Source organism: Pithys albifrons, chromosome 5 (genome assembly GCF_047495875.1).
Source record: "Pithys albifrons albifrons isolate INPA30051 chromosome 5, PitAlb_v1, whole genome shotgun sequence".
Lineage (NCBI taxonomy): Eukaryota > Metazoa > Chordata > Aves > Passeriformes > Thamnophilidae > Pithys > Pithys albifrons.
Window position 1 is genome coordinate 27,471,259 of NC_092462.1, and position 15,851 is coordinate 27,487,109.

The 15,851-nt window shown below is 38.8% G+C and overlaps 1 protein-coding gene across 1 annotated transcript in view; it reads left to right on the forward strand.

Annotated features, from left to right (window-relative positions):
• Window positions 1–13,195, forward strand: part of ENPEP (glutamyl aminopeptidase) — a 37,373-nt gene extending 24,178 nt beyond the window's left edge. Inside the window, exons 11-20 of the mRNA XM_071555131.1 lie at window positions 3,039–3,118; window positions 4,784–4,911; window positions 5,028–5,083; window positions 5,878–6,028; window positions 6,652–6,725; window positions 6,824–6,925; window positions 7,034–7,204; window positions 8,990–9,127; window positions 10,693–10,771; window positions 11,013–13,195. Coding sequence (XP_071411232.1) covers window positions 3,039–3,118; window positions 4,784–4,911; window positions 5,028–5,083; window positions 5,878–6,028; window positions 6,652–6,725; window positions 6,824–6,925; window positions 7,034–7,204; window positions 8,990–9,127; window positions 10,693–10,771; window positions 11,013–11,153 — 1,120 coding nt within the window. The 3' untranslated portion in view covers window positions 11,154–13,195. The remainder of the gene's footprint in view (window positions 1–3,038; window positions 3,119–4,783; window positions 4,912–5,027; window positions 5,084–5,877; window positions 6,029–6,651; window positions 6,726–6,823; window positions 6,926–7,033; window positions 7,205–8,989; window positions 9,128–10,692; window positions 10,772–11,012) is intronic.
• The last annotated feature ends 2,656 nt before the right edge of the window (window positions 13,196–15,851 follow it).

Here is a 15,851-nt window from a genome sequence, read left to right on the forward strand (position 1 = left end):
TTAGTCTCTCAGACTAAGAAAACTGACACAAAATCGCTCAGAAATCAGATACTGTGATCTAAATATTTTATACCACAGTAGTTTATTCTCTTTCCTATATGGTGTAGGATCTATAATACATCACAGGATCTTCACATACAATACAGGATCTTCTCTGCACATCCTAAAAGCATGAGTTAGTATGAAGTAGCCAGTCATGTATAAATGTCATTAATCCTCAACAAGAGTATTATTTTTTTTACATTTTACTAGGGTCACATTGCTTAATTTTACTCATTTAAAAGATAGTTATCTAGTCAAAGTTAGACAGTTTGGGCTCTTATGTGGCCAGACAGCCATCTGCAGACGTTTACCTACCCTGTTCAAGATAGGTGGGATATTTGTTAAATAACAGATGACTGACCTGAAGGTAAATGAACTCTGTCTGTGGGTTGGTGGACCTGCATAAAAAATGGCTTGGCTGCACCATGGCACTAACCAGCTGAGCAACTTTTCAGAGCTAGCACTATAATTTCTTAGACAGCCCCAGTTCTGAGGCAGTACAACTTTGCTAATGGTTTCAGTGAAAGAGATTCAAATTAATCCAAATTAGGAAGGATTTTTTCCTTGAATTGCACCAAACAATTAAATCAGTAAAACTTGCCAACATGAACCAGAACTACTTGACTTCAGTGTTTACAGTATGTTGCCATTTATCATTTCTAAAGTAGAAATGATAGCACAATTTCTACCTTAATCTGTGAATAAACTGAGCTGTGTATTGTCCCTGCTATTCCCAAAGTGAGATGGGAATTTTTTCTGAATATGTAATTTTTATAAGTGACTTAAAAATAAAATACATTATATATATACATATATATATATATATGATATATATATGTATATATATAAAAAATACTGATATTACCTATCCTGTGAGAGACTTACTCCATTGCCTAAAAAGTCAATTCACTAAAAATCCATACCTCCTCCTTCTACCCTCACAGATGGGGATGAGAAGCTCCTAAAGAGATCCTACCCCAGATGGAACTGCCCAGTTTCATGTCCAGATGCAGGGTTTCATTTCAGCAGTGGAAACTCCAGGTCCTGTATATGCTTCATTCTCTGACCCCTGGAGGAACAGTTTCCACAAGCTGCTGGCTTGTTCCAAGCTTGTTTTTCTTGCAAAAGTCCTGTTCTGCTTGCTGGCACTCCAAAGAAACAGATGTTCAGAAACTTGTACTCTTAAAGTAGTGCTACTGCACAAATACGTAGCTACAGCATGTTAGGAACACACACTAATATGTACAGTCAACAGGACACAGCTACTATTTCTTACACTCAGGAAAAGTACTTACATATGTAATCTCAGGAACATATAAGGAAAACTAAATAAAATCCTTCCCCCTTAAGGGTGGGTCATCATACACCCTCATTAAAGGCATTTAGAAAAAAATTGAGGTTTTGTATAAAGAAATCATATATGGGCTTTCTCTTGGGGAAACACAATACTGGAGCTTCTGGCCAAACAATGACATCTCTAAATTCCATCACAGTAAGCTCCATAAGAGAAAAAGTAAAACCTAGAACTGTATAAATCTGATATTTTGTTTAGCAGATACAAAACAATATATCTTTCTTCCTAGAGGCACAAGAAGATACCATAACTTTCATTTTTGTATTTTATATTGAAGTCAATGACCATTCACTTAACTTAGGGTTGCTGACTTAGATCTTCCCATAGCAGTTGTCACCGGAGTGTTTAAGATGGAAGAAAAATCTCCCTGGGATGAACTCTAGTATGTTAACATGAAACAGCAGCTGACTGCTCAAAAGGGCTCAATAATTTTAGCAGGCCTATGCAGGTGGCTGTGCAAATATGCTTACAGCATGCTCTGCTGTCCCACTTCCTTGACTGCCTGGTCACAGTCTTGGTCAGACTGTGCTGTGGCTCCATCCCTGCCCAAATTACTCAGCTTTGTCCTGGGCATGCCCTGAACTAATGAGTCTGCAGGAATTGAGAAGCAAGAGGTAAGGTCGCATTTGGTTCCCAGTGCTTTATAATGGAGGAATTAGGGTTGTCTTGGAGAAGAAAACGGACTGGTAAAGGCAAGAGGTCTTACTAACTGTATCACAGTGTTGCTTAAACTCTTTAATTTTTTCCATCTGTTAGAAATGTTTTGTAATACTTAACCATTTATTTCAAGTCAGTGTTGTAAAGATTAACCGTTTTCTGCACAAAGCCCTAGACATATCAACCTTAACACTGACAGCAACCATTCACTTATAATCATCTTTTACTGCTAGATTATAGCCTGACATGATGCAAAGGTACTGCCTAGTAGGCCTGCATATTCCAGAGCTGTGGTAATAAGCTACACGGTACAGCACAGTGGAAATTCATTGACATAAGAGATCTCTGATTATGGATGATTATTACCCTGTCCAGTATATGGAGTCACCAAGAGGCATGGAATGGATTCAGAAAGACATAGCCCTAGCCCTAGCAGTTTCATTGATTAAAAAAGAAAACAAACAAAAAAACCCACAAAAAACCCAAACCAAAACAAAAAAACAGATAAATGGTGCATCTTTCAGACTTAACTTCAGGCACATAATTAACACATTACCATGTTAACTTGACTAATATGTCAACACTGGATAAAATCTTACTCCACTTCCTTGCTCAGTCCACCACATGCACTTTGACAAATATTGATTAATACAAAGTATTAAGACAAGCTACTGCTACTTCTGATCTCCAGAACAGGAACATGCTCAGACACTTCATGATTTTTATTTTGCTTTTCCCCCAATATAACTGTTCTAATCATACCATATCAGTATCTGACATTTTGCTGCCTGAACAGAGAGTATCATAGCACATAAACATCTTTACAACAAAAACATCAGCTCTTGGTAAAACACCGTGTTTTGTTACAAGGCATATTTAGTAAATATATATGTGCATAAGCATATAGCTTCATAAAACAAAATGTAAGCATTTACCATTTGGTTTCAAATGTCATTTTATTTTCTTTCCCTTTAAATAATTTCAGTTACAAATGGAATATACCAGTGAAAACAGGACTTGGGAATTCAACCAATTATACTTTCTACAATGCATCAGATTCTGCAGGTAAACTTCCTATTCTTTTTTAAGGATAGGGAATGGATAAAACTTCTCAGTCTCCTTTACAAAAAATATGACACAGAATTAACTTTCATAGTTCTCAGCTTTCAGATTCAGGAACCAGCACACAGCTTGGTTGGACTGAAGTTGGTAGTAATTTCTGTGAGATGATTACTATGTCCCCTATACACATTATTAGGCTCAGTTCAGTATAGTTCTTAAGCATCTGTTTAAATACAGTCATACTCAAGGAAACATCTAAGCATTCTCTTAATTATAATGTGCTAAAATCAATTGGACTTATATACGCCCTTTTTCAAGTCTAAGAAAAGAGGTGAAGTGGAAGGCTGATGAAAGCATCTATGGCATGGTAAACTGGCAATCTGGGTTCAGTCAAACAGCTACAAATTATTAAACATATTTTCTAATGCTGATTTCAGGACTGAGAAAATACCTACATCGGTAATTTTGATCATTGTTCTATTATGCAATCAAATTGAATTTCTCATTCTATAGTGCTAGTGGACAAAAATCAGAGGAAAACCTTTTTCAGTTTTTGAGTTACATCATGTGTTGGAATTTCAGAAATATTATAATCAGCTTTTCTATTTTTTTTGAATGTTACCTATTTAAAATGTAATTTCTCTTCTGTTTTGCATTGGGTTTTTTTTTTTTTTTGGGGGGGGGGGGGTGGTGGTGGTGTTGGGTTTTTTTTAACCTGGTTGCTTTTAGTATCCATGCAAAAGAAAATAAAAAAAGTTTTATGCCATGATACAAGTCAGAAGTTTACACAAAGGAATTTTCTTTCTCTAATTTCCACATGACATTACAGTGGGCTACAAGAGGCTATTAATTTGACAAAGCCTGCAAAGACATGATTACGTGCTTACTTCTACATCCATAAAATTCTCGGCTAGTAGGGCAAACAACAACTGTAGGGAAAAAATGCCTTTCAAAATACTTTGTATGGGTCACACAAACAGAAATGTGCTTTTAACTACAGCCACCCTCAAACCACAGATTGAAGACCATTGCCTTCAATGGGCAATTGAAAAACTTTCATAACCACCATTCCAGCTGGGCCAGTCCAAGATTCTGAGAAAGGAACTTTTTTCAAGTATTCATTTTAAATGGGAAAATAGTTAAACACGAGTCTCAACCCAGTGTGTAATTCTTTTATCTATAGCTACAAAAAAACGAATTAGTGAAGAATACAGAGAAGAAAACCCTTAAAAAGTTAGTTGAAACAAACTGAAAAAATGAAACTAATGGAGTATAAAATATGATAACTGTAATAGTAAACATAAGAATCAAAAACTTTTTAAAAATACATTTGCAAGAACTGTTGCTTTTCAATTTTTTACTTCTTACAATGACAATAAATCCCACCATCCTCACCCTAGTCACAATGATCTCCATTTCAAATTTAACAAACTAGCTGGCCCAAGTAATGACCACAATTCATTGTTCTAAGACAAGTGGTAGCATTCATTAAAGTCTCTAACAACTCATCTTTCCTCACAGCCATTTAAAAATCAGTAAATAAAATTAATGTTTTAATGTTATTTTGATGTTCATTAAACCAAATAATACTTTTGGAGTCAAGGAATCTCCAGTGAGTTCTGTGTCATATAAGATGCACAAACTGATCTCTGTTTGTTTGTTTTGCAGGAATTACAGTAGGAGCTTCTTCTGATACTTTTGTGAACATCAATTCAGATCACATTGGATTCTATCGGGTGAATTATGATAGTCAAAACTGGGCCAGGCTTAGCTCCCTTCTGTTCCAAGACCACAGAGTGAGTGTTGCAATATTAAACTGTCTGGTGGATCATTTAGAAGAAGTTTGTAGAGGCTGGTTTTTCCTGCAAATAATCTATATACTCTTGATCCCTCTTTTCCTCTTTTTACACAGAACTTTTCAGTTGCTGATCGTGCAGGGATTTTGGATGATATCTTTTCGTTAGCAAGGTAAACTAATTCCCTTGAGAGATTTCAACACAAGTTTTTCACTTTCCGTTGCCTAGTAATTAAAATTAACTTGAGTGGTTGAAAACATTTTTTAATTTGTTACAATTCTTAATTGCTTTAACTTGTCCTCCAAAAGGGGCAACTTTAAGTATGCATTGGCAACTTGCATTACCAATGCAGTCAAGAGAAATACTCCCTTTCAGTTCCATGGCAAGAAAAAAGTAGATTTTAATTGCACAGGTCTTAGGGGTGTTTTTACCATGTAATAATAGAAGCACTCCAGAAGAAGCTGGATATCCAGAAAACCAGAAGCATGCCTAATATGCATACCAAGGCATTAGGTATCTACCACCTCAGCAATCTTGTTCAGAAACTTGATCAGATACTTCTAGCTCTTGTACACAGCCATGCTGGCACAGATAAATTCTAAGCAACATTCTGTAACAGCCTCTCAGTCTGTCTCCTCAGCCTTTTGGGATGGCTCCAGCCAGCCATTTCTTTTTGTGTGATGTTATTGTAGTCAGTTAAGGGTTTCTTGCTTCTGGACACACTGGGCTGCTGCACAATGTGAATAGTCTCCTCACAGTGACAATTCCTATGCTTTGGTGTTGATCAACACTGATCCTTGGTGTCTCTTTGGAAAACACCTTCCAAGTAACATTCCAGGCTACTTTTCCCCTCACAAACTTTACTATTTTGGGCCTTCTAAAGTAAACAGTAAATCTAATACCTTTGAAGAAGTAAGTTCTTCAAATTTATTGAAATAACAGAAGTTATGTTTTCTCTTTCCACAGACCTGGACTTGTGAATTACACTGTTACTCTGGAGCTCACAAAATACCTAAGAAATGAAACTGAGTATTTGCCTTGGCATAGAGCTATATCATCTGTAACTTACCTCGCAAACATGCTTGAAGATGATACAAATATCTATCCCCTCTTTCAGGTGATGAAACAAAAAAAACCCCAAAACATTCCTGCATGAGACCACTGAATCTGATAGTTCAAGATTTATAACAAGAATAATATTGAAGTTCAAGTGATTTTTAGTGTTCCTGATCTATCAGTATTTACTTTTTTGTTACCATACTCTTATAAAAACCTAAACAGACAACAAAAAAACCCCAAACCAAATACTAAAAACTGCTTAAGTGATATCTGAATTATCTGGATTCTGCATTCAGGACTATGCACTTGGAGAAAAGAATTTATCCCTAATTATTCTCTTAATCCATAACCATAAGGCACAGTACAGACATTTATTAGTCAAATTTGTCCTGCTTTCAATAAAAAAGCATGTATAGGGCAAAAAAAATCTCTGACACCTGTCCTGAGCACAAAGGATGGCTATATCTCAATGTGGCAGTGAGCAGGTTTGTTAGTTGACTTAATATATTGAACATGATTTTATGTTCACTAAAACAAATATGTTCTGAACTGGACATCATTTGTGGAAAACAGTTGCGGCAGTGTGTCCTTGCTCTACCCCAGGATAATAAACTATGAACACAAATATATTATTATTTAAAGAAATCTACACAAGTAACCAACCTCTTTTTTCTACCTCAGAGATATTTCTGCACTCTGGTAAAGCCCATTGTGGATAAACTGAGCTGGAATGATTCTGGAGGCCATGTGGAGAGGTGGAACAATTTTATTTTTTCCTTCTCACATTATTGATGGATTCAAAAAATGGTAAGCAGTAGAAAAATGTCTCTTTCTCCCTCTCTCTCTTTTCAAGGCTTCTTCGTGCTTCTGTTCTAGACTTTGCCTGCAGTATGGGTGACCCAGACTCTTTGAAAAATGCTTCTGACCTCTTCAATCAATGGTTACAAGGCAAACCGTGAGTGCTCACAGCTTTTGTCACGGTGAAGAATATAGCATGTGACTTTGTCATTGATCTCAAGCAGAAAAGGGGGAAGAATATTTAAGCACTGTTTCTTTATTGTAGCATTGCTGCAAATCTTCGACTCATTGTATATCGCTATGGGATGCAGAACTCAGGCAATGAGACATCATGGAATTACATGTTCCAGAAATATCAGGAAACTACATTAGCCCAAGAAAAAGAAAAGCTTCTATATGGCCTGGCATCAGTGAAGAACATCACCCTTTTGGACAGGTTATTTAAACATACAAAGATTCCTCTTTTCCTACAGAAGCAACTGTTCATTGTTTACTCATTCTCCTCTCCTCTCTCCGTGCTGTCATTTTTGTCAGATTACAGCATAAGGAAATGCAACACATTTTCAAGACCAGTTATCTAACACTCCCCTCTAAGATTGTACTGTAGCAGAGAAAAAGCTTTGTTCTTTTAGAGGAAATATGTTGAACATATGGTAGTTTCTGCACACAGCAGCCTTCAGCTTTTCCACCTTCAACCTCTGCAATTTTAGCTGTCTAATAGTTAAGCATCAGGAGAAAATTAGTCATTGGTTTCCTCCATAATCAGTGAAGGGAGGCAGGACCTTCAGAGCACTGCTTATCCCAGACAAGGAAAGATGCATAAAATCAATGGCAAGAATTGCTTTTGAGTGTTGTCGGTTACCCTACATTGGCTCCAGAGGGAGTTGGCTTAGCCTAGATGTCTCCCTTCTCAGTAGCCACAATTAGGCAAACAAGCTTGAGCCATTGTTACTAACTGCCCCTAGGATCGCATCCATGTGAACTTGCAATGCTCCCCGAGATGCTGTGCAGAGGCACTTGAGATAGAACAAAAATTATTGTGTTCAATGCCACCATGGCAGTGATGAGAAGTCTGGATACTGCTCTGGGCCAGCCCAGCTATCAGACTGGGCAAGTATTTCACCACGCTGTCAGCCTGTGTAGGCACACCAGCTACTTTAGGATTACCTGATAACTTTGCATCCAGTTGCATAATGTAGCTGAGATGCCGGCAAACATCTTCACCAGGACCGTTGACCACTGTGTTGGAGCCCTGTCTAAGTATCATAAGATGGAACAGTTTCTGCCTGAAAGAGTTCCACATTTAAATGAGATGAAACCAGGAAGTATAGGAGGCTTGAGAAAAGTAAATATAAGAGTTAGAGTAATTAATGTAGTGGTAGGAAGCAGGTATATTCCTAAATTCTTTTGACCACAACAGCCTTAATCTAAAGCCATTCAATGACTAATAACTGACATGATTAAGACATGAAGTAGTTAGTTAGATCAGACTATATTTGCCGAAAATAAAAAATCCCCCCTAAACCAGGGAAAACTTGTCACTTATTTTACTATTAAAATAACAAGCATGGAGAAAAGAGCAAACAGATTGAACAAAATTGCCCCTTACATATAGGAAAAAAGAAGACAATCCTTGATCCCAGCACACAACAGTTTAGAAGGGTGTTCTGCAGCTGCTGCTGTGAAGCCACGACCATGCTGCTCACCTCCCTGTAAATGTGCATGCTGGGTGATCCCTCCAGTCTCTCAGTCGAAACCATTTGTGCTGTAACTGAAAGTATAACTGCAGCACTTGCAGGCATACCCTGCCAAAATGAATTATAATTTTGTATGAATAAAATTATCCAAACAAACAGCACAGATGTCAGTGTGAGCAAATCACCAATGTATGTGCTAATGGTCCCTGTAAGATCTTTATAGCCTGGGCTACTGCTTTTTTTGGCACTTGGCTGCCCAAACAGGATGAGCTAAACCAATCTTGTTTTCCCTATTTGATTAAAATATAGGAATAATAATTGTGTATGGCTATTTTCAAGTAGAGACATAAACTCTACCTATTTTCTAAAGGAATTCCTAAGTGCCTAGATTTCTTTCAATACAATTATCTCTTGACCCAGTTACATTTTAGATGCACATACTTCACCTTTAAAATGTTGTAGAAAAATAATTAATACTCCTGTTTGAAAACAGCTCTCATCGATTCTTCTGGCATTTCTCTTAGGTATCTGAAATATATTTCCACCAGCCTCATCAAAAGCCAAGATGTGTTCACAGTCCTGAGATACATCTCATATAACACTTATGGGAAAACAATGGCCTGGGACTGGATACGACTGAACTGGCAATATTTAGTCGACAGGTACTCTAATGAACTCATTGGAAAATACATCCATCTGTAAATCTTGTTACATGCCATGCTTTTCTGTGTTTTCACTGTAAAGCTATGAACACTGGCCTTTGCAAAATCAAAACTGAAAGCATATTCAACACAAGTATATCCACCTGTTGTGAAAAAGTACTTTGTTGCTGACTTGAAAACCATTCTTTCCCTAAATGATCATTACCAATAAATTGTGATGAAGAAGTACAAAAAGTTCTACCAAGGCCATAGAAATCTGATTATTGCATGGAAATTAGTAAGTCATGTCTCCACTCTTGCTACTGATTTCATATCAAGAAAACAGTGTATAGAATTGTTATTTCATTTTTGTCAAATGGTAACAGCAGTCAGCAGAGATACAGATGAGCAGTGGAAGTAATAGCAAACCTTAGCTTTGCTCCTCCCTATTTGAGTGACTTTGCTCTCCTTATGTCTCCTGTCTCAGTGCTTGGTGGAGGGGCACAGAAACAGCACACACCTGTAAGCCTAGAGCTGTGAACTGGACAGTATTTGTATTGCTGGGCAGCAATATACCTAACTTCCAGCTTGTCTTGGTTTGAGGGGAAAAACCAAAATGTTTTACCCACAAGCAGGGGAGGGGCCTCCTCCACGATAATCACACCACTCTTTATCAAATTTAAGAAAAGGAATTTTAATACAAGAAGGATAACTGATATATATATATATATATATATATATATATATATATATATATATATATATATATTTATATATGTAAACAGACTAGTGCAACCCACTTCCCCAACACCACAAGAGAGGAAAAAAACCCAAAAAAAACAACAACAAAACCCAGCAGGTTTTTTTCTCCGGGAGGAAAGGTTATACTCAAGTGTTCATATCACAGCCTGGCTGGCTGCAGAGTGAGTTTCAGTCCCTCTCCAGCGAGACAAATGAGCAGTGAGCTTTCAGATGGACTCAGTCTCTTCCCCCTGTGTTCCCCGTCCAAGAAGCAGAAAGATACGAGCAACCAGCAGCAAAATCCAAGGCAGGCAGCAGCAGCAGCACGGCACGAAAAAGTAGTCCGAAGTAGGCAGCGGCAAAACAGCCAGGAAAACCCCAGCAGTAACCAGCAGGGCAGCCTGCCTCCTTCGAGCCCCCACTCCCCCGTTCCGCCGAGCCAAGACTGCAGAGAATATCCAAAAAAAAAAACCAAAAGAGACAAACCTGCCCCCACCCCAGCGATCAACAGTTAACTGCTTCTTTTGTTAACCGCTGGCCTGGGCAGTTAAGTGGCAGGGGAGAGAATTTACATAATAATCCCAAACTACAACACAGCTAGAGATAATAAGTCATTATTTAAAAAAGAAAAAAATCCACCATAAGAGGTCATTCCATTATTAAGCATATTTAAGAACAGCACAGATATTTTACAACAATTTTTCAAGAATTCAAAAAAATACTGAAATTTGAATGTACTTGTTTTATTGTAGCATAATTATAAGTTTAAACTTCATATAATTGCTTTTACCTTTTCTCTTTCAATAGTTTTGCATCAAACATCATTTATTGAATTGTTTTTCTAGATTCACTATCAATGACAGAACCCTTGGTCGAATAGTAACTATCACCCAAAACTTCAACACTGAGCTCCAGCTTTGGCAGGTATGGTGACAAAACTTCTCTTGGTTTTAAGTCAATATACTTAAAAATCTTCTGGCCAGGAAACTTGACGTTTTATCCTCTAAATGTTTAAAGCACCAGGAGTTACCGTAAAACTATTTCAGTGCTACTAGCATGAGCTTAAGAATCTCTTCCAGCCAAAATTGCCCTTGACCATGTCCCTGTAAAGAGCCACTTCCCCAAGAACAGAATTATTTACTTCAATTCTTTTTCTCTTTTCCAGATGGAAAATTTCTTTGAAAAATATCCTAATGCTGGGGCAGGAGAATTGCCCAGGAGTCAGTCTCTTGAGCAGGTGAAGAGCAACATCAGATGGCTAAAAGAAAACAAGGAGGAAATACGAATGTGGCTAGAAGCACACTAAGACTTCAATGTCTTACGTTGTTTAAAAGACCAGGCACTCAGATCTTCAAAGATGTTTAGCAATGTGTATTTCTCACCTAGGTACCTTAGATGACCAAGGCCAAATATTTTTTTCTACAAACACTCAGGAGACCACTGCCAGAGCAATGTTCACGTGGTTGCTTAGCAGGAATAGCTTCATGTTCTGAGAGCTGAATCTCCTTCAACAAACAGGACAAACATTTAAAGTTACTCAAGGCAGATGTGATGGGAGAACTGAGGTCCTCACTGATCACTCTGGTCTCACTCCTTGTACATACCATTCTAAAAACCTACTCTTCGTTTTCACGGAGGTATATCTAGGTACACTCAGGGATTCCTTTCCAAGTGCACCTCATAGGAGCTTTGTCCTGAAAAAAAGGGAATTAAGGAGTAATTTTAACATTGTCTGAAAATCATCCCCTATATTTATAGGTAAAAATTTTATATTTGGGATTTAGATTTGGTTTCTGCTACTTCAGAAAGACCAGTTAACCTTTCCTCTGCATTGATTTTTTTAATTTTAACTACCAGTACACAAGGGATCAATATTATCAGCTCCTTTTTTGATGTTATTAGTTGGGATTCTGTAGCTTAGGGGAAGGGTTGTCTTGGTTATTTTGTCTTATTCCTAAATCTTCTCAAAAAAAAACCCCAAACCCAAAACTTCAGGCAGCCAGTACTGCAAACAAGACATACTTTACTTACTATCTCTTTTCTTATGGAAAAATAAAATTAGAAAATCCACCTTAAATCTCAGTCTCTTTCTAATGAAGTAATCAAACCACCTGGCAAATAGAAAACCAGCTGTTACATAGACCACAGCTATGCTGTACATAAACCTTCAGGGAATTTTGACAGGGAAAAATCTATTTTCTCCTCTGAGAAAACACAGAAAAAATGGCAAATGCAGTCAGAGGGAGCAGATGAGTCCCACGCTTCAATTCTGTCTATTGCAGAAGTACAGACACAAAGAACCAACTCTCAGTCCCAAGTCCCTCTGCCACTGTAGTATTGGAGAAGGCAGCAAGGCTGGTCTGCCTGTCCATCCCAAGCTAGAAGTTGGAGTGCTTTGGATATTTCAGATTTCCATATGCTGTGTCCTGACACTGTATGGTCAGCATATGTGAGCACCTCCTTGCCTTCTCCCTGGTCTCCTGAGTGGAAAGGGGCAGCAGAACATAACCAGCTAGAGCCAGTGTCTGTCTGGATGTCCTGGGAGCATGATCACAGACCATCTCACAGTAAGCAGCCCTAAGAGAGATTAAGCACAGCTGTCAGGAACCTCTGCAGTTAGATGGGAGCACAGAAGGATGGAAAAGCTCTTCTCTTCCCTTCACTCTGCGGTGCTATTCAAAGGGAAGAGGAGATGGCTCTAAAGCATGGAAATTTCAGGGTACAGGCTCTGCCTGCCTTTGGGCCTTGATACAGCACAGAAGGCTCCAGAGAAGCTTATATACAGTCCCAGATGGAAATACATTACCCCACTTCCACAGGAAATTTAGCACTGGTGCTGTTTTGGACCTATCCCTAGACACCCCATTAGCTGCAACAAGGCCAGACAAACCTGATGACTGAGTCAGTTGTCCTGTTGTGCTGGTTTTGGCTGGGACAGAGTTAATTTGATATGGGCTATGTTTTGGATTTGTGCTGGAAGTAGTGTTGATAAAAGAGGAATGTATCCCTTACTACTTAGCAGCACTTACATAGAATTAAAGCCTTTTCTGCCTCTCACCCCACCCCACCAGCAAGGAAGCTGGGAAGGGACACAGCTGAGACAGATGACCCCAACTCATCTATGGGATATTCCATACCATATGGTGTCATGCTCAGCATTTAGATATACAGGTGACAAGAAGGAAGGGAGGGACTTTCAGAGTGATGACCTTTGTGTTCCCAAGTAACCATTGCAAGTGATGGAGTTCTGCCTTCCTGAAGATGGCTGAAAACTTGCCAGCCAATGGGAATTGGTGACAGAATTCCTTCTTTTGCTTTGTTTTAGTTATTAAACTGTCTTTATCTGAACCTGTGAATTTTTTTCTTTTACTTTTTTCAATTCTCTCCCCCATCTCAGTGAGAGAGAGTGAGCAAGTGGCTCTGTGGGGCTTAGTGGTTGGCTGGGGTTAAAACGCAAGACCCGTCAAAGGAAAAAGTCATTTGCCTCCTGCAAACAAAATATGGCAGGATTTTGACCAACAGTGGTTACAACTTGCAAGAGATACCAGCTGCTCTTTAAGGTGAGGAGGTGGCAAAGGGCCAGGCAATTTCTTCCAGTTTTTCTTGTTGCTCAGATTCACACAAAGGACAGTGAAACTGAAGCAGCTGTCCACACCCAAAACTACCAGCAGCATACGGGGAGCAGACTGTCCTTGGGGAGCTGCCTGCTCAGTACAACATACGACAACTCACCTTCACTATTTCACAGTATCCATGAGTGAATTGAAGGAGTACAAGCCAAACAACTGTCTTGGTTTCAAGGTCATAAACTGGTCTGGTAGCATCCCACTGTAATACTATCAGTACATTGTATCCCTGTGACTATACAATAGTACAATCATCTCAGAAAAAATTTCTGTGCACTGTCAGTATGTTTTGTGCAACAATGCAAAACCAATGTGAAGATATCCAGGCACACAGCTCATTTGTTCTTCCTTTCACAGATGATTCAATGAAATGTGGCAAAAAGAACTGAATTTTTAATTATTCATACACTTCTGCCACAATTCGCTATAGAAAGAAAAGTATTAGTAATATGGGAGTAATACAAGATTGGGGAGTTACCTTAAGAGACTTTTATCCTTTGTTACATGTAGCCCTTACTACCACTGTGCTGGCCAAGGCTGGCCAACATTGTCGGCTACAGTAGTAGGTTTTCATCAAAGAAACATAGCAAGTAATTAAATTTTTCTATGATGCTGAAAAGCTATAGCTAAAACAGCCTTCATCCAAATCATGCAGACATACCACTGTTTCAGACAAGACACATATTGGTAGCGCTGTTTGTCGCTGTAATAGAAAAAATAAAAAAGGTCAATCAGAGAGAGAAACCAGAAATGTACCACTGAGGCAGAGGGAGAATGAGAAACAGAGGACAAGGCTGAACAACTACTGGGCTCATGATCCTGGATGAACTGGGGAGAGGAAGGGACTTAAAAATGAACCAAGCAATTGCCACTTACCATTTCATTCTTATTCTGTTGAGAAAGGTGGGACCAAGTGCAGCCTTTGTGCCTGAGCCACACTGGATCAGAGAGACTTTTGACTAGTGCTTGGCTGCTTGGACACTTTTGATGTTACAGAAAGGTTAGCTGGATTTCCACACAGATTTCAAGTGGGTAGGTGAATGTGGAATTAAGTCCAAAAGCCCCAGAAGACAGCTGCTTTTATGGTGGGGTAAAGGTTCTGTCAATTTTAAATAATGTTCTCTAGATTATGCAGTGCTCTTGCTACCTTTAAATGGCTTATGGAGAATGTAGTGTATGGCATGTGCCTCTTTCAGACTGTTTGTCCTAGATGGATAACAAATCTGGTACATGCTAAATCCTTCGGTCAGGAACGAGTGCATTTACAAATGGTCTGTGATAAGCTTAAGAATGCCAATTTGAAACTGAATCCAAAGAAATGTGAACTGTTTTAAAAAGAGATAATTTTCCCTTGGTCATTCGATCAGCAAGGAAGGAATTTCTACTGATAAAGCCAAGTGAGGGAGTGCAGAACCAGCTGGCCCCTTAGATCCACACATCTTTTTGAGGCTCCGCTGTTCCTCCTGTACCACAGTAAAAGCTATTGCACGCAGTGAGGCAGAGAAATGCTTTGAGTAATCGACGTGAAATGTGGTGAAGTTAAAGAGGGGCCACTTCTATTGCAGTGTTGCCTTACACCAGCTCTGTAAATCCTTCGCATATCAACCACAGCTGTGCGTCCAATAGAGCCTGAGCCCATGGGCCTCAGGAGGCTGTAAGCCTGATAGGCACATGAAAATGCTTTATCTTGATAATTCAGGTAAAGAAACGACTGAAAACAATGTATTACTGCGCAGAGCAAAAAATTAATAGCACCAAGGCATCTGCAGCTCCCCAACTGAGTCAGTTTCTAAAACAGCAGTTAAGATCACTCCACAGTATGCAGACATAAAAAAACCCCACCTTATACATATGATATGTCCGTTGAAATGAGACATGACTAAGAAGTACAGCACAATAACCTGCGTCATTTCTCAGTATTTTGGGTGATGGCATCTTCCAGCAGCTTTTGACACTCAAGGTGAAAGGGAAAAAGCTAGCCTGTGATGGGCACAGGAAACTCTACATAAACAGGGGCTGAAGGATAGGGCCTTATCAGGTTGCTAGAAGCAGCAATACCATATTGCCAGATGAAAACTTTGTCTTGTGCTACATGTATCCAATTATGAAAATCAGTCAAATGAGGCAGTGTTTACTTTCCCAAGTGTTTAGGCAGAAGTGAGTTGACCTGGAGGTGTATTTCAACTCCAGATCCACACCTCTGGCAGCTGAATGTAGGCCTGTATGTGGAAAACTGATATAGAAAGATAGAGCTATATGAGACTAAGTCAATGTTCTCCAGCTCACAGGGACTACAGTGTCATAGGGCTGCTCAAATATCTGAACTTTTCAAAGATGCACTTCAGGAAAAAACCTCACAAATATATTTATAAAAGCAT